Source organism: Bufo bufo, chromosome 6, assembly GCF_905171765.1.
Source record: "Bufo bufo chromosome 6, aBufBuf1.1, whole genome shotgun sequence".
NCBI classification, from domain to species: Eukaryota; Metazoa; Chordata; class Amphibia; order Anura; family Bufonidae; genus Bufo; species Bufo bufo.
In genome coordinates, this window is record NC_053394.1 from 20616446 (window position 1) to 20636034 (window position 19589).

The 19589-nt window shown below is 40.6% G+C and overlaps 3 protein-coding genes across 11 annotated transcripts in view; 1 reads left to right on the forward strand and 2 right to left on the reverse strand.

Annotated features, from left to right (window-relative positions):
* The window catches only part of LOC121006028 (M1-specific T cell receptor beta chain-like), a 961123-nt gene that overhangs the window by 261785 nt on the left and 679749 nt on the right, over positions 1–19589 (forward strand). The window lies entirely within an intron of this gene.
* LOC121006051 (trypsin-like) lies at positions 1040–4980 on the reverse strand. Its single transcript, XM_040438943.1, has 5 exons — positions 4938–4980; positions 4630–4780; positions 3073–3326; positions 1913–2049; positions 1040–1219 (listed from the first exon to the last, which is right to left on the reverse strand). The coding sequence occupies exons 1-5, from the start codon at positions 4975–4977 to the stop codon at positions 1070–1072; spliced, it is 732 nt and encodes a 243-aa protein (XP_040294877.1). The 5' UTR covers positions 4978–4980; the 3' UTR covers positions 1040–1069.
* LOC121006045 (trypsin-like) lies at positions 13746–17635 on the reverse strand. The gene is made up of 5 exons (XM_040438938.1): positions 17593–17635; positions 17282–17435; positions 15749–16002; positions 14622–14758; positions 13746–13929 (listed from the first exon to the last, which is right to left on the reverse strand). Exons 1-5 carry the CDS (start codon positions 17630–17632, stop codon positions 13780–13782), a joined length of 735 nt encoding a protein of 244 aa, XP_040294872.1. The 5' UTR covers positions 17633–17635; the 3' UTR covers positions 13746–13779.

The following is a 19589-nucleotide window of genomic DNA, read 5'->3' on the forward strand; positions in this document are numbered from 1 at the left end:
TTAGTAACAAATAAAATTTCTTGTTGAAATTTGGCCAAATAAAAATTGAAAAACATTTCGATCATTATGCTTGTAACGGAAAATAATGGAATTGATATACCGGAAACCAAACAGAAATTTTTCTGCTTTAATCCATCCTCATATATTTCAATGGTGAACTAATAACGGAAACCAGCATTCCATCTGGTTTCCTTTATTTTGTTGACAGGAGTTTTTTTTCCATCCAAAATATCGGAAACCAGATGTTTTCTGTTATTTATTATCTATTGAACCATATGAGGACAGATTAAAACAGAAAGGTTTCCATTTGGTTTCCGGTATATATAAATTCCATTATTTTCCGTTTTAAGCATTTCATAACAGAAAGCTATAACGGTATTGAAAATGATTATGAATTAAACCCTCTCAAAAAAATATTAATTTTGACCATGTGGAAACTGAATATATGTAAATGGTCGATTGAGTGTTGATGCTAAATTTAACCTTAATAGACATTGGTAGATTGCTGCCACACCATGGGTATTGCTGTAGCAATTACAGTTTGTACATATGCAGCTTAAATAAATTGACCCCCCCCCAAAAAAAAAAAAAAAAAGGAGTAAATTGCTAACGTATGGAAAGTGAATATATGTAAAGGGACAATTGAGGCTTGATGCTTAATTTCACCTTAATACACACAGGAGGATTGCTGCCACACCTTGGGTATTGCTGCAGTAATCTCATGTTTCTTCTTTAGAATAGTAGCCTTTCCGTGTTCCTGGCAGACACCATCACACGCATCCACGCTCATTCACAGCCCAGCACAGGATGGCGTTCTGCTTAGTCTACAAAGAGCAGCTCAAAGGGTATCCTCCCTGATTAGTGTTTTTTTTTTTTTTTTTACATCATGATAAGTTGCTGGACTCAACATTTTTTTTTTTAATGATGATTGAAAGTGATGAATCCGAATAAAAATGAGAAGATTTCTTTAAATTATTTTTATTTTTTATTTTTAGAAAGCTAACTGTTACTATGATAGGTGTTAGTACCCAGTAACAGAGCAACAAATGACAAGAAACACAGAGAAAGATTAGTTGGCAGCCATGGTGCTGGAGATCCAGGAGTTGTAGTTGCAGACCTTGGTGTAGACACCAGGATAGTTCCTGAGGGCACAGCCATATCCCCAAGAAACAATACCTTGGAGCTGTCCATTGCAGACCACGGGTCCACCAGAGTCACCCTGAGAAAATATAGAGACAAAATGTTAGATTTTAAATTAACTGGAGGTAATGAATAATCAGTAGCTACTGTATATTCTAAAATACGGCTACAAAAGTTTCCTTCACAGAGATGTAAATTAGGGCTCTTGGGGCTCAATACAATCATGTAACATTTATAACAGTTGTGTCTTTCTAATATGGCACAAGGATCTTTGACCATTTTTCAGCATGACCTGAGTGTGATCTCTGTACTCAATATAGCTACACCTCTGCTCCTTCAAATAGTGTCTCTTAAATATGGCATCTACAAATACAGTGAAATTTTCAATGAGCCTCTGTGATGTCCATATCAATTTTTCTAAAGAAGGAAACAATGTGGTTACAGATTAATGCCAGAGCAGGATTTTGTCATTGAACTGTTTTCTTTTTTTAAATCAATACAATTGGAAAGAAATAAAGATTTGCCCTTCAAGCCTAACCCTGGTCTAAATCATCTTTTTAAGAATCTGCTATTCTCACAATATTGTTAAATTGCATAATTTAGAGAAACAAGTTTTTGATTTTGTTATGATACATTCATATAAACACATTGTCATGATAGGTCGTATTCATGAAATGGGAATAACGGCCTTTTGATGACTATATGTTCTCGTAACAGTCAACATTCTACAGTCACAGATGTGAAAGTTATGAGACGAAGAAGATCTATTTACCTGGCAGGAATCCTGGCCTCCTTCCATGTATCCAACACAGATCATGTTGGTGGTGATCTCTCCTGGGTAGGCGCTGCTACACTGGGCGGCAGTCAGGATGGGGGCGTTCAGGCACTGCAGAAGGCTGGGCATGTTTGCTAAAAGTAAGTGAATATACATTTTTAGCATATGGTATGTAGATAGAAACATAAAATGATCAGTCACAGTGTTTGCACATTTTCTTTGACTTTTAAAGGGTTTTTGTGGAATTTTTGAACTGATAAATTATCCCCACTGATGGGTCATCACTCATTAGTATCTGATAGGTGGGGATCCAACATTTAGATTCCTCTGATGATCAAATTTTTGGGAAGGCACCAGCTCTCACATAAGAGCCAAAGCCTTCTCTCTGCTCACCAAGCACACTGCCGTCCATTGTATAGCAACTATGCTTGGTATTGTATTTCAGTGCATTAATGGGGCTGAGCTGAGCTTAGGCCATGTGACCAATGATAAAGCTGTTATAAGGCCGCGGTGCTATTGCAAGCATCAGTGCCTTCTCAAACAGCTGATTCCTGGTGTCAGGTCCACACCGATCAGATACTAATAAGTTTAACCCATCCAGAGGATAGATCATCAGTTTTAAAATCTGGGAAAACCCTTTTAAGCTTTATGCTCCCTGATACAGTATGGTTTCTACACCATAGCAGGTCATGGTTAATATCTATATGACACATATTGTTCCACACCCATAATATCCATTAATCATAGGTCTGTTACTATTTGCTGCACATAATTTTGTCAGCTGTGTCCAGTGATCCACTTTAGCTTTATATATGAAAAATATTAAAAAAGATTTACATTGGATCTGATATATTATGAGACCTATAAATACATAAAAAATTCTAAACAAACATCCTTTCAACAATTTCTACACCGAGTAATCATTGAGGTCCTAGAAAATGTTTAATGTTTTACTCATTTAAGTCCATTCGTAATGTATTAGATTTGTCTTAAGATACATTTACTCCTCATCAGCAAACTCCACCTTTAAAGAAACTTCAGCTATTTTTGAGTAAGTAATTCCTACCTCTGAGTAAACTCCATCTTACATTGTTTCAATAACCACTACTCATTTTTACTTGCCGCTCCAGTAACATTATTGGCAGTACTTGACTTACTTCCACTGCTGAGGGTGTTGCCCCATCCGGAGATCAGACAGCTGGTTCCAGAAGCAGCGCAGCCACCGGGCAGACCAACAGCCTTGACGTAAGAGTTGAGGGTTGCGGGAGAGGCCAACTTGATCAACATGATGTCGTTGTCCAGGGTTCTGGAGTTGTAGCTTCCATGTCTGATGACTCTGGCGGAGTTGATGAACTGTTCGGTGCCTTCACTGGAAAAGATGTTGTGTTCTCCCAGTCTCACCTGCATGCTCCTGCAAAAATTAGACAAATCCATTTGTAATCCTAAATTAATTTCATAAATATTTTAAAATGCATTAGTGTTTTTGGGAAAATATTTGTGCTTTCCTTCAGAAACAGCACCATAGTTTGTCCATACATTGTGAATGGTATTGCAATTTATCTTCACCCAAGTAGATTCCCTGTTTCTTCACATGTGTGGTGAGAAAAAAATGGAAATCTAATACTTTTTAAAGTTATTTTTCAATGGTGGAACATGGGGCAGCTCTTGTCACAAATACAGCATTTACATCGGTCTAATAGATAATGGTGATAATTAGATGAATCACTATGTATGTGTGGCTTCAGACCTTTCATTGTTCTGGATTTTTTCCTTATATAAGCAAACTATAGAATATAGTTGGTAGACTCTATTTTCTATAAATGAGACTCTTTCCCAGTGAATCAACATTTTGAAGAATCAAAATGTGAAATTCGGCTAGAAGAACAGGAAGATACTGAAATCTTAGCCATGTTTAATGATAGAGCTTTATCCTTAGTGCTGATGCATAGATGTATATGAAGTTTACTCTTAACCACCTAATGGGAGGTCCCTGTAATAGCTGCTAGGATAGGAGCCCAGAATTAACCTTATCCTTAAACCCCCATGCCTCGAAGCTACACTCAGTGGCACAATTTATACAAAATAGACACTATACAGGAAATGATCTGCTAACACTAACAGTTTATTATTTAGTATAGAATCTCCTCATTTCTAAAAACAAAAAGTTTAAAGTTTATATTCATATATTGGTTGTTCAATTCTGTCCTATCGCCACCGTGTAACTGTAGTATGAAACTCTTTGTATTCTATAAATTGGCAAAATTGTAGAAAACAGGCACAAACATATTGGCTTTCACTGTGCCACATATAAATAGCAATTGAATATAATTTTTCCTTCTTTTAGTTGAAAGGTTTTTCATTGCTAAAACCGTGATGACCTGTTCTTATTATTGCCCATAAGTTTATGATATGTTCTGGTTATGATCCCCAGGGCCATTACCAATCTTTACAGCATTCATATGCAATTACTTTTTTCAGTCCCTCAAAAATTGTCTATTGAATTGTCTCCCTTTTTTAGCAACAAAACTAACTTCTAAACCTCAAATGCTTTCAATGCTTTGAGTGGGAGCCACTCAAAGCATTGAAAGCATTTGAGGTTTAGAAGTTAGTTTTGTTGCTAAAAAAGGGAGACAATTCAATAGACAATATAGAATAGTAAATGATAACAGCCAAAAGTTGATTGTTCGGTCTTGGTCAAAATTCCGGTAACTTACGCCTTGTAGCAATGGGCAGCAGAGATCACCCAGAGGCTGGTGATCAAAGAACCTCCACAGAAGTGGTAGCCGGAGTTCAGAGATACTGCGTAGGGGACGGAGTAAGCAGAGCAGGTGTAACCTCCTACGATCTTATCATCCTCAAAAGCAGCTGAGAAAATACAAGAAGCCATATTATATACAGTCATATACATCATACATGTAGCAAATTGAAAAAGTTAGGTTCTTTCCTCATAGAAAGCTGTAGAAAACTAAAAAGTATCAACATCAACAATATATGTATCATAGAAGACAGCCACTGAACTCACCAACTGCTCCGAGGAGCACACAGATCAGGAGGAGTTTCATAGTGGAAATTGATCCAGAATGAGTGTTGAGTGTAAACTACAGACATATATACCCAAGAGCTATCATGATATCACTCCTCTACCCCCTCCTCACTTAAGGGAAAGTTAATTAATATCCGCATAATCTAAACTATATAAGGAAAACTGTAGTTGAAGTTTATGTTCTGAATGTTCTTTTGACCTATTTGGTTGATATTTTTGTAACCTTGGGTTTGGATATTTTTATCCTGTAAGGTAAATCAGCATACAATATGTTGTTTGCCTTTAGGTTGTGTTCCTGTAGCTGATAAATTCTATGTGTGTGATCACGTCATGCTCTGCATGGGATTAGTTGCACATGTGTCACATTGACATAGATATTCTTACTGTTGTGTTTTCTGGAGTAAAACTGAAATCAGATTTTATAATTAGAGTAGTTGCGCCTAAAATCATGCTTTTGTCAGTATGCCTAATTTAATTAGGTTTCTGGTGTTGAGCGAAACAAAGCATCCGAAGCGGAATTCCATCTGATGTTTAGGTAAAATTCAGTTTGCTGTAAAGCCTAATTTCTTTGCGCTTCGTGGTAATGAATCAGATTTTTTCTAAAATGGCTCCTACACAAATGGCTGTTACAACGTGAAAATGAGAAACTCAGGAACTCCAAATGACCCATAATGTCATGCAGCTAGCTAATCATCAGATAACCATCGCTTGTGATATCACATCCCTTTTAAAAGTTTCATCCCGCGTGGTCTCCACCATTTTACTATTTGCTGAGCTTAGGGAGAGATGTGGCAAGTGCTTATGTGCTAAGAATAGTGTTGCAGAAAGCTTTTAATTGTAGAATATTAGATGCAGAGAGTTCAGGAACAGTGTGGGGAGATCATAGGGAGAGTTTTTAGACACTGTAGGGCGAGCATAGAGAGATTGCAAGGACAGTGCAGGTTGAGTGCAATCGCCACATGCATCTAGTTCTCCTGCTGCCACAATCCTAATTAAACTTGTAATTTATATATAGAATAACTGTGCCTCAGTATGTAGGGCAGTCAAATATATCGCTCTCTGGATCTTTTTGAACTGCTTACACATTCGCATTTAATCTCTTAGTTTATATATAGAATTAAGCCTCATGCATACAACCGTTCTGTGTTTTGTGGTCTGTAAATTGCAGTCTGTTCCATTTACGGAACGGCACGGACAGCCTCTGATATAGCTGCCAATTTTTGTCTGCAAAACGGACAAGAATAGGACAGTTTATATTGTTTTTGCGGACCACGGAATGAAGCAACATATGTGGACAGCACACGGAGTGGTGTCCACATCTTTTGCGGCCCCATTGAAGTGAATGGGTCCGCATCCAAGCCGCAAAAACTGTGGTTCGGATGATGACCAAATCAACGGTCGTGTGCATGAGACCTTACTGTGCCTCATGATTAGTGGGCAGTCTAATATATCACCGTCTGCATCTTGTTGAACTGCTGACACATTTACAGTTAAACGGACGCTCAATTTCATATTAATACACAGAGGTAAATTGCTGCCACTCTTTGTGTATTGCTGCTGTTAAATTAACAGGGCCAGTGCAGGGAGATCATAGGGGGAGTTTTTTAAGACTGTATGGAAAGCATACAGAGACAGCAGGGACACTGCAGGTTAAGTGTAATTGCCACTTGCATCTTGTTAAACTACTACATGCATATTTAATCAGTTGGTTTATGCCACTGCTATTGGCCCCTATCCCCACTCTGTTATGGGGCCACAATTATCCCTGTTACTGCCAATGCTGTTGGCCCCCATACCCACTCTGTTATGGGGCCATATTTTCCCTGTTTGTCTGTGTTGCCAACACCGTTTATTTCTCCATTTTCCTGATCCTTCAGAAGAACAGAAATAAAAGGATCCTGTATCTTAAGCAACCATAAGGCCTCTTTCACACGGTCAGTATATAGTCAGCATTTGATCAGTATTTGATCAGTATTTGTAAGCCAAAAGCAGAAGTGGGTCCAAAACAAAGATGAGATGAAAATATTTACATTACACTTTATCTCTGTTTTGGACCCACTCCTGTTTTTGGCTTACAGATAATGATCAAACACTGATGCAAAATACTGAACAAATTCTGCATTCAGATGTAAATAGCCAAAACGGATGCAAATTGAGCATAAGGCCTGTTTCACATGGTCAGTGTTTTGCATCAGTATTTGAAAGCCAAAAACAGGAGTGGGTCCAAATCACACAAGAGATGCAAATATTTCTATAACATTCCTGTTTTGAAACCACTCCTGGTTTTGGCTTACAAATACTGATCAAATACTAACAATCTAAAAGAGGCTTTATGGATGCTCAAAATACAGTCTTTTAGTTTTTTGTCCTTTTGACGGATCAGAAGAACAGAAAAATAAACATTAATATGAACACAGCCTTACTGCCACTGCTTCTGCCCCCTCTACCCACTCTGGCATGGGGCCATTATTGTTCCTGTTACTGCAACTGCTGTTGGTCCCATCCCCACTCTGTTATGAGGCCAATAATGTCCCTGTTACTGCCGCTGCCACTCTCCCCACTCTGTCAAAGGGCCACTACTTGAATCTGTGGGCACTGATCTGTTAAGTACACGGTGATAAATTAGACCTGACACTAACATTGACCTGTAATACTGATGCACAGTAAATCTGCAGCTAACAAACGGGATTAAAAAGCATATCTTTGGACTGCCACAAAATGCATTAAACTCGGACATACCCAGAATTTCTCCCTTGTAGCCCCCCTGACAAGAGCATCGGAGCTGTTCATGCTCTTCATTTTCATTCATTTTTATAGTTCAGGTTCTTACGGACGCGGCGATGCCTAAAATGTCAACTTTTTTTATTTATTTTAGTTTGACAAAATAATATCATTTTTGAAAAAAAAAAAAATAGTTTTAGTGTCTCCAAAGACAGAGTATAGTTTTTTGTTTTTTATTTTCTGGGCGATTGTCTGTGGCTAAATAGAATTAAAATTGGGGAAGGGGATTATGAATTTAGTACTCCATGAAAGTGTAGTACTCCCTGAATCAACCATCAATGCAGAGGCCCGGATGATCGGGGCACGTGTCTTACTGAGTGGTGGTGTCCTTCCGTATCCCCCTCCTGTGACACATTCTGCACTTTTTTTTAGACCGTCCCTTGTTTCCAGTATGGGGGACCACACCTGGAAAGTGTTGGCCAGGGACAATCCGGGCACCTCCAGGTACTGCCTCATAGAACTGCAGGAATCTCCCTGTGTTGCCAGTTCTCTGGGACAGCACAAAAGAGTTGTACAAGGCAACCTGTACCAAGTAGACCGCAACTTTTTTGTACCATGCCCGGGTTTTGCGCATGACGTTTTATGGCTTGAGGACTTGATCAGAGAGATGAACTCCTCCCATATACCGATTGTGGTCGACGATACAATTGGGCTTGAGGACTCGCACAGGTACAGGGGTGATGCCGTTACTGTGAATTGTGGACAGTACAAGGACATCCCTCTTGTCCTTATATCTGACCAGCAACAGGTTTCCACTGGTAAGGGCAGGGGTCTCACCCCTGGGGATAGGTACCTGGAGGGGGTAGGTAGGTAGGCCGCGTTTATTTTTCTGCACGGTCCCACAAGCGGACGTGGATCTGGCGGCAAGGGACTGGAACAAGGGGATAGTAGTATAAAAGTTATCCACGTACAAAGTTATCCACGTATCTAGCAGTGGGCGCATAAGGTTTCCCTTTAACACCCAGAGTTGGGGGGAAATTCTGGGGGTTCAATACGGGAATCTCGCCCCTCGTACACACAAAACTTGTAAGTGTACCCTGAGGTACTCTCACAAAGTTTGTACAGCTTCAGGCCATACCTTGCCCGCTTAGAGGGAACACACTGGGGGAAAATGAGTCTCCCCTTGAAAGCAACGAGAGACTCATCAACAGCGACCTCCCTTCCAGGTACATAGGCCTCCCAAAATTTGGCCCCAAAGTGACCGATGACCGGCATTTCCGAATGGCCTCAAAACGGGAACGGGTCATGGCCATACAGTAGAGTGGGGTCTGGTAGAGGACGTCCCCACTCCAGTACTGCTTGACACTGGGTTTTTTGACTAGGCCCATGTGCAGCACGAGGCGCCAAACCATCCTCATCTCGGCTGCACTGACTGGAGTTCAGCCACCGGACCTAGCTAAAAAGGACCCCGGGTGTTGAGCAATGAACTGTTGGACGTACAAGTTTGTTTTCTCCACCATCAGATTCACAAAGTGATCACTGAAAAAAAAACTAAAATCGTCATAATTAGTGAAGCCCACTGTGGGAATCTGGATTCCTGGTTGGCCAAAATAACCAGGAATCACAGGCTCAAAATCCTCTGGGTTACACGATGCAAGTTCACCGGTAGGGGGCTCAGGAAAACTAGTACAAGCCCCAGAGAAGCTCGTACTAGTGTGGGCCACAGGGTCCCTGGCATGGTGGTCCATCTGTCTCCGCCTGGCGGCGTTTCCGCCACTATGGGGGCTCATTGTGGGGTCATCCTCGTCCTCACTGGGGCTCTCAGGCAGGGCGTATGCCTCCTCGGCCGAGAACGTCTGGCGGGCTATAGGGGAGTGTGTGTGTGCGTGTGTGTGCGTGTGTGGAAAACTTTATTTAGTGTGCGTGTGTGTGGGGGGACTGGTGTTCACGTACACTTACCCCTAAACCTAACAGAAAAAAAAAAAATTACAAAAAAAATTAAAGCCCAAAAAAAAAAAAAAAAGATTCAAACTTTCTGATCAGCGATCCGAAGCTAATCATGCTGAAATTTTTTTTTTTTTCCCTAAACTCCCCGTAAGTCTCCCTGCCTAATCTAAGCTGTCCCTAAACCTGTCCCTAGGTACCTTTCTAGTGCCAGATGGCACTGCAGTGGCTCAGATGAGGGGTGCTGGGCACAGATGAGGGGTGCTGGGCTCCACGAGGATCCTCTCTCTACGGCTCCAGGATGCAGTGTGGAGGAGGAGAGCAGAGATGGGGAAACTTAACCCCCGCCCGTGCAGCCAATAGGAAGCGATCCTGGGAGGTAATGTCACCGCCACCTCCCAGGATCTAAGGATGGTGATTGGTGGTGTATTATCACACCGCCGATCACCATCCTATTACGGGTTATCGGGTCACCGGAGACCCGAATAACCCGGAAATGCAGCAAACTGCGGGTCTGAATTGACCTGCGGTTTGCTACGATCGCCGATATGGGGGTTGCTACGATCGCCGATATGGGGGGGTCACAGGACCACCCTCAGCATTGTCACAGAGTACCTGCTGAATGATTTCAGCAGGCACTCTGTTCCGATCACCATTTGCCGCGCGGCGGTGATTGGAAATACACAGGGCGTATCTGTACGCCCTGTGTCCTTAAGTACTGGGACATACTCAGGAGGATAAGTAAAAATACTTGCTAAATATTGTGAGCCAGCCATTTTTTGTGCATATTTGTTATGACTCTCCAGACTGGTGGGTGACCAGCAGGCCGAGCTCCAATTAATCGGTGAGCGTCCGCAATTTTTGTACATAAAATAAAGCTATAACGGAATTGAAAATGATCATGTGAACCACCCCCCCGCCCTTTAATTAAATTGAACCCCCTAAAAAAATATATAAATTCTGACCATGTGGAAACTGAATGTGTATAAATGGACGATTGAGGGTTGATGCTAAATTTAACTATAACTTTAATAAACACTGGTAGATTGCTGCCATACCGTGGGTATTGCTGCAGTAATTACAGTATGTACATATGCAGCTTATATAAATTGAACCCCCCTCCCCAAAAGAAAAAAAAAAGTAAATTGCAACCGTATGGAAAGTAAATAAACTTAAATGTACAATTGAAGCTTGATGCTTAACTTCAGCTTAATACACACAGGTGGATTGCTGCCACACCTTGGGTATTACTGCAGTAATCACATATATATTAAATTGAACCTCACAAAAAAAAGGATTTCTGTGAAAATTGGGGGAAAAATGAAAATACACTGCTCAAAAAAATAAAGGGAACACAAAAATAACACATCTTAGATCTGAATTAATTAAATATTCTTCTGAAATACTTTGTTCTTTACATAGTTGAATGTGCTGACAACAAAATCACACAAAAATTTAAAATGGAAATCAAATTTTTCAACCAATGGAGGTCTGGATTTGGAGTCACACTCAAAATTAAAGTGGAAAAACACACTACAGGCTGATCCGACTTTGATGTAATGTCCTTAAAACAAGTCAAAATGAGGCTCAGTAGTGTGTGTGGCCTCCACTTTGCTGTATGACCTCCCTACAACGCCTGTGCATGCTCCTGATGAGGTGACGGACGGTCTCCTGAGGGATCTCCTCCTAGATCTGGACTAAAGCATCTGCCAACTCCTGGACAGTCTGTGGTGCAACGTGACGTTGGTGGATAGAGCGAGACATAATGTCCCAGATGTGCTCATTTGGATTCAGGTCTGGGGAACGGGCGGGACAGTCCATAGCATCAATGCCTTCGTCTTGCAGGAACTGCTGACACACTTCAGCCACATGAGGTCTAGCATTGTCTTGCATTAGGAGGAACCCAGGGCCAACCGCACCAGCATATGGTCTCACAAGGGGTCTGAGGATCTCATCTCGGTACCTAATAGCAGTCAGGCTACCTCTGGCAAACACATGGAGGGCTGTGCGGCCCTCCAAAGAAATGCCACCCCACACCATTACTGACCCAATGCCAAACCGGTCATGCTGGAGGATGTTGCAGGCAGCAGAACGTTCTCCACGGCGTCTCCAGACTCTGTCACGTCTGTCACATGTGCTCAGTGTGAACCTGCTTTCATCTGTGAAGAGCACAGGGCGCCAGTGGCGAATTTGCCAATCTTGGTGTTCTCTGGCAAATGCCAAACGTCCTGCACAGTGTTGGGCTGTAAGCACAACCCCCACCTGTGGACGTCAGGCCCTCATATCACCCTCATGGAGTCTGTTTCTGACCGGTTTGAGCAGACACATGCACATTTGTGGCCTGCTGGAGGTCATTTTGCAGGGCTCTGGCAGTGCTCCTCCTGTTCCTCCTTGCACAAAGGCGGAGGTAGCGGTCCTGCTGCTGGGTTGTTGCCCTCCTACGGCCTCCTCCACGTCTCCTGATGTACTGGCCTGTCTCCTGGTAGCGCCTCCATGCTCTGGACACTACACTGACAGACACAGCAAACCTTCTTGCCACAGCTCGCATTGATGTGCCATCCTGGATAAGCTGCACTACCTGAGCCACTTGTGTGGGTTGTAGACTCCGTCTCATGCTACCACTAGAGTGAAAGCACTGCCAGCATTCAAAAGTGACCAAAACATTAGCCAGGAAGCATAGGAACTGAGAAGTGGTCTGTGATCACCACCTGCAGAACCACTTCTTTATTGGGGGTGTCTTGCTAATTGCCTATAATTTCCACCTGTTGTCTATCCCATTTGCACAACAGCATGTGAAATTGATTGTCACTCAGTGTTGCTTCCTAAGTGGACAGTTTGATTTCACAGAAGTGTGATTGACTTGGAGTTACATTGTGTTGTTTAAGTGTTCCCTTTATTTTTTTGAGCAGTGTATTTGCTTGCAGGTAGCTGCTTTTGAGGTCTGCATTGCAGTACCTGCACTTCTGATACCAGGAGCAGCCAGCCACAGCTCCTGTCTTCTCTCTCCCTGCCTATCAGCTGCCCTGCTTGTCTGTCTGTACAAAAGACACACAATTCTTCTTTAGAATCCTAGCCTTTCTCTTCACTCTCCTTGGCAATAAGCTTAATTGATTTCTCACTGTCCCTGATTCCCTAAGATCATTTTTCTGGCAGAAACCATCACACACACACACGCTCATTCACAGCTCAGCACAGGCGGTTCTGCTTGTTCTATAAAGGCACATCCTTGCCTGCTCCAGAACTGAGTGAATCATCTAGGCTGTCAGACTGGGACCCAATCAGGGCATGCCCTCCCCCCATCCCCTCTAAAAATAATGTGAGAACCCTTCCTTTTCCTTCCTAGTGCTTTTCTCCCAACAAGTGCAGTACATTCATCCAAAACAAATCTGAAAATCTTTTGGTTTGTCTGCCATGACAAAAATAGCAAAGTTTGTACCGAAACCAGTTCAATTTGAACTGGTTCACTTATCCTTACTTTCCACCTTCCTGCCCAACTATATGCTATAAACTGAAGAACTGACATTTTATTGAAATGTGAATTGCACTATAGAAATGAAGGGTTAATGTTCTATCCACAAAAAATGCAGAAGGCAAACAAATAAAAAATACCATCAAGCGCATGAAGTCTTAGGGAGTCATTTATTAAACAGAAATATGGCGTTATTTAAGCCATAATCTGCAACTTCTCTCCGTTCACGTCAGATCTACGAAAATGGTCGTGGAGAGGGTGGGGAATTCTTTTTTTAAAAATGGTCACAATGTAAAACAGAAAGGAAGCTGTCTTACATTTAGATCTGGTGGTGGATCTGCTGAAGTTATGAAGAGCCCTGCACCTCATCATAACTCTGGAGGATCCACCTCCAGGTATAGGGGTTATTTAGACCGTCGTCTAAAACGCCAGTATTAATAAATGTGCCCCTTAGTCTACAAAGAGCAGCTCAAAGGGTAGCCTGCCTGAGTAGTGATAAGTTGATGGACTCAAACATTTTTTTTAATAATGATTGAAGGTGATGAATCCAAATAAAAATGAGAAGATTTTTGATAAATACCGGTATTTTATTATTATTTTTTATTTTTTTTTAAAAGCTAACTGATACTGTGATAGGTGTTAGTATCCAGTAACAGAGCAACAAATGACAAGAAACACAGAGAAAGATTAGTTGGCAGCCATGGTGCTGGAGATCCAGGAGTTGTAGTTGCAGACCTTGGTGTAGACACCAGGATAGTTCCTGAGGGCACAGCCATATCCCCAAGAAACAATACCTTGGAGCTGTCCATTGCAGACCACGGGTCCACCAGAGTCACCCTGAGAAAATATAGAAACAAAATGTTAGACTTTGAATCAACTGGAAGTAATGAATAATCAGTAGCTACTGTATATTCTGAGATGCGGCTGCAAAAGTTTCCTTCCCAGAGATGTAAATTAGGGCTCTTAGGGCTCAATACAATCATGTAACATTTATAACAGTTGTGTCTTTCTAATATGGCACAAGTATCTTTGACCATCTATCAGCATGTCCTGAGTGTGACCTCTGTACTCAATATAGCTACACCTCTGCTCCCTCAAATAGTGTCTCAAATATGGCATCTACAAATACAGGGGAATTTTCAGTTAGCCTCTGCGATGTCTATACCAATTTTTCTTAAGAGGGAAACAATGTGGTAATACATTAAAGCCAGAGCAAGATTTTGTCACTGAACAGTTGTTGTTTTTTAAATCAATACAATTGGAAAGAAATAAAGTTTTGCCCTTCAAGCCTAACCCTGGTCTAAATCACCCTTTTAAGAATCTGCTATCCTCACAATATTGTTAAATTGCATAATTTAGAGAAACAAGTTTTAGATTTTTGTTATGATACATTTATATAAACACATTTTCATGATAGGTCGTCTTCATGAAATGGGAATAATGGCCTTTTAATGACTATATGTCCTCGTAACAGTCCATATTCTACAGTCACAGATCTGAAAGTTATGAGACCAAGAAGATCCATTTACCTGGCAGGAATCCTGGCCTCCTTCCATGTATCCAACACAGATCATGTTGGTGGTGATCTCTCCTGGGTAGGCGCTGCTACACTGGGCGGCAGTCAGGATGGGGGCGTTCAGGCACTGCAGGAGGCTGGGCATGTTTGCTAAAAGGAAGTGATAATAAATTTTCTGCATATTGTATGTAGATAGAAACATAAAATGATCATTCACAGTGATTGCACATTTTCTTTGACTTTTAGAGGGGTTTTCTGGAATTTTTGAACTGATAAACTATCCCACTAATAGGTCATCACTCATTAGTATCTGATAGGCAGGGATCCAACACTCGGATTACCCTGATGATCAAATGTTTGAGAAGGCACCGGCTCTCATATCAGAGCCAAAGCCTTCTCTCTGCTCTCCAAGCACAGTGCCGTCCATTGTATAGCAACTATGCTTGGTATTGCATCTCAGTGCATTAATGGGGCTGAGCTGAGCTTAGGCCATGTAACCAATGACGAAGCTGTTAGAAGGCCACGGTGCTATTGCAAGCATCAGTGCCATCTCAAACAGCTGATTCCTGGTGTCAGGTCCACATCAATCAGATACTGATGACCTTTAAAGAAGATCATCATCTGTTTTAAAATCTGAGAAAACCCTTTTAACCTTTATGCTTCCTGATACAGTATGGTTTCTACACCATAGCAGTTCGTGGTTCATATCTATATGACACATATTTTTCCACACCTATAATATCCGTTTATCATGGGTCTGTTACTATTTGCTACACATGAACTGTCAGCTGTGTACAGTGTAATATTAAAAAAGATTTACATTAGATTTGATTTATTATGAGACCTATAAATACATAGAGAATGCTAAAGAAACATCCTTTTAACATTTTCTACACCGAACAATAATTGAGGTCCTAGAAAATGATTAATGTTTTACTCATTTAAGTCCATTGAAAATGTATTAGATTTGTCTTAAAATAACTTCACTCCTCATAAGCAAACTCCACCTTTGAAGAAACTTCAGCTCATTTTGTGTCCGTAATTCCCACATCTGAGTAAACTTAATCTTACATTGTGTCAATAACCACTACTCATTTTTACTTGCCGCTCCAGTAACATTATTGGCAGTACTTGACTTACTTCCACTGCTGAGGGTGTTGCCCCATCCAGAGATCAGACAGCTGGTTCCAGAAGCAGCGCAGCCACCGGGCAGACCAACAGCCTTGACGTAAGAGTTGAGGGTGGCGGGAGAGGCCAACTTGATCAACATGATGTCGTTGTCCAGGGTTCTGGAGTTGTAGCTTCCATGTCTGATGACTCTGGCGGAGTTGATGAACTGTTCGGTGCCTTCACTGGAAAAGATGTTGTGTTCTCCCAGTCTCACCTGCATGCTCCTGCAAAAATTTTACAAATTCATTTGTAATCCTAAATTCATTTCATAAATATTTTAAAATGCATTAGTGTTTTTGGGTAAATATTTGTGCTTTCTTTTAGAAACAGCACCATAGTTGTCCTTACACTGTGAATGGTATTGCAATTTATCTTCACCCAAGTAAATGCCCTGTTTCTTCAAATGTGTGGTGAGAAAAAAATTGGAAATCTAATACTTTTTCAAAGTTATTTTTCAATGGTTGAATATGGGGCAGCTAATGTCACACATACAGTATATATCCATCGGTCTAATACATAATGGTGATAATTAGATGAATCACTATGTATTTGTGGCTCTAGTCCTTTGTCTTTCATTGTTCTGGATTTTTTCTTTATATAAGCAAATTATAGAATATAGTTGGTAGACTCTATTTTCTATAAATGAGACTCTTTCCCAGTGAATCAAGACTTTGAAGAATCAAAAGGTGAAATTAGGCTAGAAGAGCAAAAAGATGCTGATATCTTAGCCATGTGTGATGATAGAGCTTTATCCTTAGTGCTGATGGCATAGATGTGTATGAAGTTTACTCTTAACCACATAATTGGAGGTCCCTGTAAGAGCTGCTAGGATAGGAGCCCAGAATTAACCTTGTCCTTAAACCCCCATTCCTTGGAGCTACACTTAGTGTAAAAATTTATACAAAATGTTCTCTATACAGTAAATGCTTTGCTAACACTAGCAGTTTATTATTTAGTATGGAATCCATCTTTTTCTAAAAACAAAAAAGTTTTCTAAGGACTTTGTATTCATATATTAGTAATTCATTTGTGTCCTATCACCACCTTGTAACTGTAATATGAAACTCTTTGTATTCTATAAATTGGCAAAATTATAGAAAACGGGTACAAACATATTTGCTTTCACTGTGCCACATATAAATAACATCTGAACATAATTTGTCATTGTTTCAGTTAAAAGGTTTTTCATTGCGAAAACACTGATGACCTGTTCTTATTATTGGCCATAAGTTTCTGATATATTCTGGTTATGACCCCCAGGTCCATTACCAATCTTTAGAGCATTGAAATGCAATTAATTTTTTTAGTCCCTCAAAACTTGTCTATTGAATTGTCTCCCTCTATAAGCAACCATTTTTACAAACAAAACTAGCTTCAAAACCTCAAATGCTTTCAATGCTTTGGGTGGCTCCACAATATAGAATAGTAAATGAGAAAGGTCAAAAGTTGATGTGACGTTGAAGTGACTTTGGTTTGGTCTTGGTCAAAATTCTGGTAACTTACGCCTTGTAGCAATGGGCAGCAGAGATCACCCAGAGGCTGGTGATCAAAGAACCTCCACAGAAGTGGTAGCCGGAGTTCAGAGATACTGCGTAGGGGACGGAGTAAGCAGAGCAGGTGTAACCTCCTACGATCTTATCATCATCCTCAAAAGCAGCTGAGAAAATACAAGGAGCCATATTATATACAGTCATATACATCATACATGTAGCAAATTGAAAAAGTTAGCTTCTTCCCGCATAGAAAGCTGCAGAAAACTAAAAAGTATGAATGTGAACAATGTATGTATCATAGAAGACAGCCACTGAACTCACCAACTGCTCCGAGGAGCACACAGATCAGGAGGAGTTTCATAGTGGAAATTGATCCAGAACGAGTGTTGAGCGTAAACTACAGACATATATACCCAAGAGCTATCATGATATCACCCCTCTACCCCCTCCTCACTCAAGGGAAAGTTAATTAATATCCGCATAATCTAAACTGTAAAAGGAAAACTGTAGTTGAAGGTTTTCTGAATGTTTTTTTGACCTATTTGGTTGATATTTTTGTCTCCTTGGGTTTGGATATTTTTATCCTGTAAGGTAAATCAGCATACAATATGTTGTTTGCCTTTAGGTTGTGTTCCTGTAGCTGATAAATTCTATGTGTGTGATCATGTCATGCTCTGCATGGGATTGGTTGCACATGTGTCACATTACTATAGACATTCTTACTGTTGTGTTTTATGGAGTAAAACTGAAAACATATATTATAATTAGAGTAGTTGCACTTAAAATCATGCTTTTGTCAGTACGCCTAATTAAAATAAGTTTCTGGTGTTGAGCAAAACGAAGCATCCGAAGCGGAATTCCATCTGATGTTTAGGAAAAATTCAAATTGCTTTAAAGCAATTTAAAGCAATTGTTGCTGCACATGTTACAAAGTGAAAATGAGAAGCCCAGGAACTCAAATTGGCCCATAATGTCAGGCTGCTAGCTAATCAGCAGATAGCCATCCCTTGTGATATCACAGCCCTTTTAAAAGTTTCATCCCGCGTGGTGTCCACCATTTTACTATGAGCTGAGCTTAGGGAGAGATGTGGCAAGTTCTTATGCGCCAAGAATTGTGTTGCAGAAATCTTTCAATTGTACAATATTAGATACGGAGAGTTCAGGAACAGTGTAGGGAGATCATAGGGAGAGTTTTTAGACACTGTAGGGAGAGCATAGAGAGATTGCAAATACAGTGCAGGTTCAGTGTAATCGCCACGTGCATCTTGTTCAACTGCTGCCACAATCTTAATTAAACTGGTAATTTATATATAGAATAACTGTGCTTCAGTATGAAGGGCGGTCAAATATATCGCTGTCTGCATCTTTTTGAACTGCTTACACATTCGCATTTATGTGTGTGTGTTTTGCGGTCTACAAATTGCGGATCCGCAAAAAACGGATGGCGTACGTGTGCGTTCAGCCATTTGCTGAACTGCATGGACAGCCATTGATATAACTGCCTATTCTTGTCTCCAAAATAGACAAGAATAGGACAGGTTATATTATTTTTGCGGACCACGGAACGAAGAAACGGTTGGGGACCGCACACGGAGTGGTGTCCGCATCTTTTGCGGCCCCATTGAAGTGAATGGGTCCACATCCAAGCCGCTAAAACAGGGGTTCGGATGCGGACCGCAACAACGGTCGTGTGCATGAGGTCTTAGTGTGCCTCATAATTAATGTGCAGTCTAATATATCACCGTCTGCATCTTGTTGAACTGCTGACATATTTGCAGTTAAATGGATGATAGATGCTTGATGCTCAATTTCACCTTAATACACACAGGTAGATTGCTGCCACTTTTTGGGTATTGCTGCAGTAATCAGATATATATGCATCTTAGTTAAATTGACAGGGCCAGTGCAGGGAGATCATAGGGGGAGTTTTTTGAGACTGTAGGGAAAGTATACAGTGACAGCAGTGACACTGCAGGTCAAGTGTAATTGCCTCTGGTAGAATGTCTAGGACGGCTCTCCCTCTCTCTTATAGATGGATTCACATAGACTCAATATATAATGTATCACTATGATGTATTTATTAAATGCGTGATAATTATAATATAGCAAAAAGTATATGAAATGTATAAAAAAATATATATAAATAAATAAATATAAAAGATTTTTCTATAAAAAATGTCCAGACAAATATCTCCAGAAAAAAATGCGTAAAAAAAGGAGATTGTGTCTAAAGTAAATAAAGTAAATCAATAGCAGCACTGTAATAAGTTGTAGACATCAGCTGTAAAAAGTAGCTACTGAAATGCGGGATCTAGGGT

Coding starts and splice junctions, on each gene's coding strand:
- LOC121006051 (XM_040438943.1), bottom strand. CDS start 4,977: ATGAAACTCCTCCTGATCTGTGTGCTCCTCGGAGCAGTTG. Junction 4,781..4,937: donor TGTGCTCCTCGGAGCAGTTG/GTGAGTTCAGTG, acceptor GTATTTTCTCAG/CTGCTTTTGAGGATGATAAG. Junction 3,327..4,629: donor GCTGCCCATTGCTACAAGGC/GTAAGTTACCGG, acceptor TAATTTTTGCAG/GAGCATGCAGGTGAGACTGG.
- LOC121006045 (XM_040438938.1), bottom strand. CDS start 17,632: ATGAAACTCCTCCTGATCTGTGTGCTCCTCGGAGCAGTTG. Junction 17,436..17,592: donor TGTGCTCCTCGGAGCAGTTG/GTGAGTTCAGTG, acceptor GTATTTTCTCAG/CTGCTTTTGAGGATGATGAT. Junction 13,930..14,621: donor GAGGCCAGGATTCCTGCCAG/GTAAATGGATCT, acceptor ATATTTTCTCAG/GGTGACTCTGGTGGACCCGT.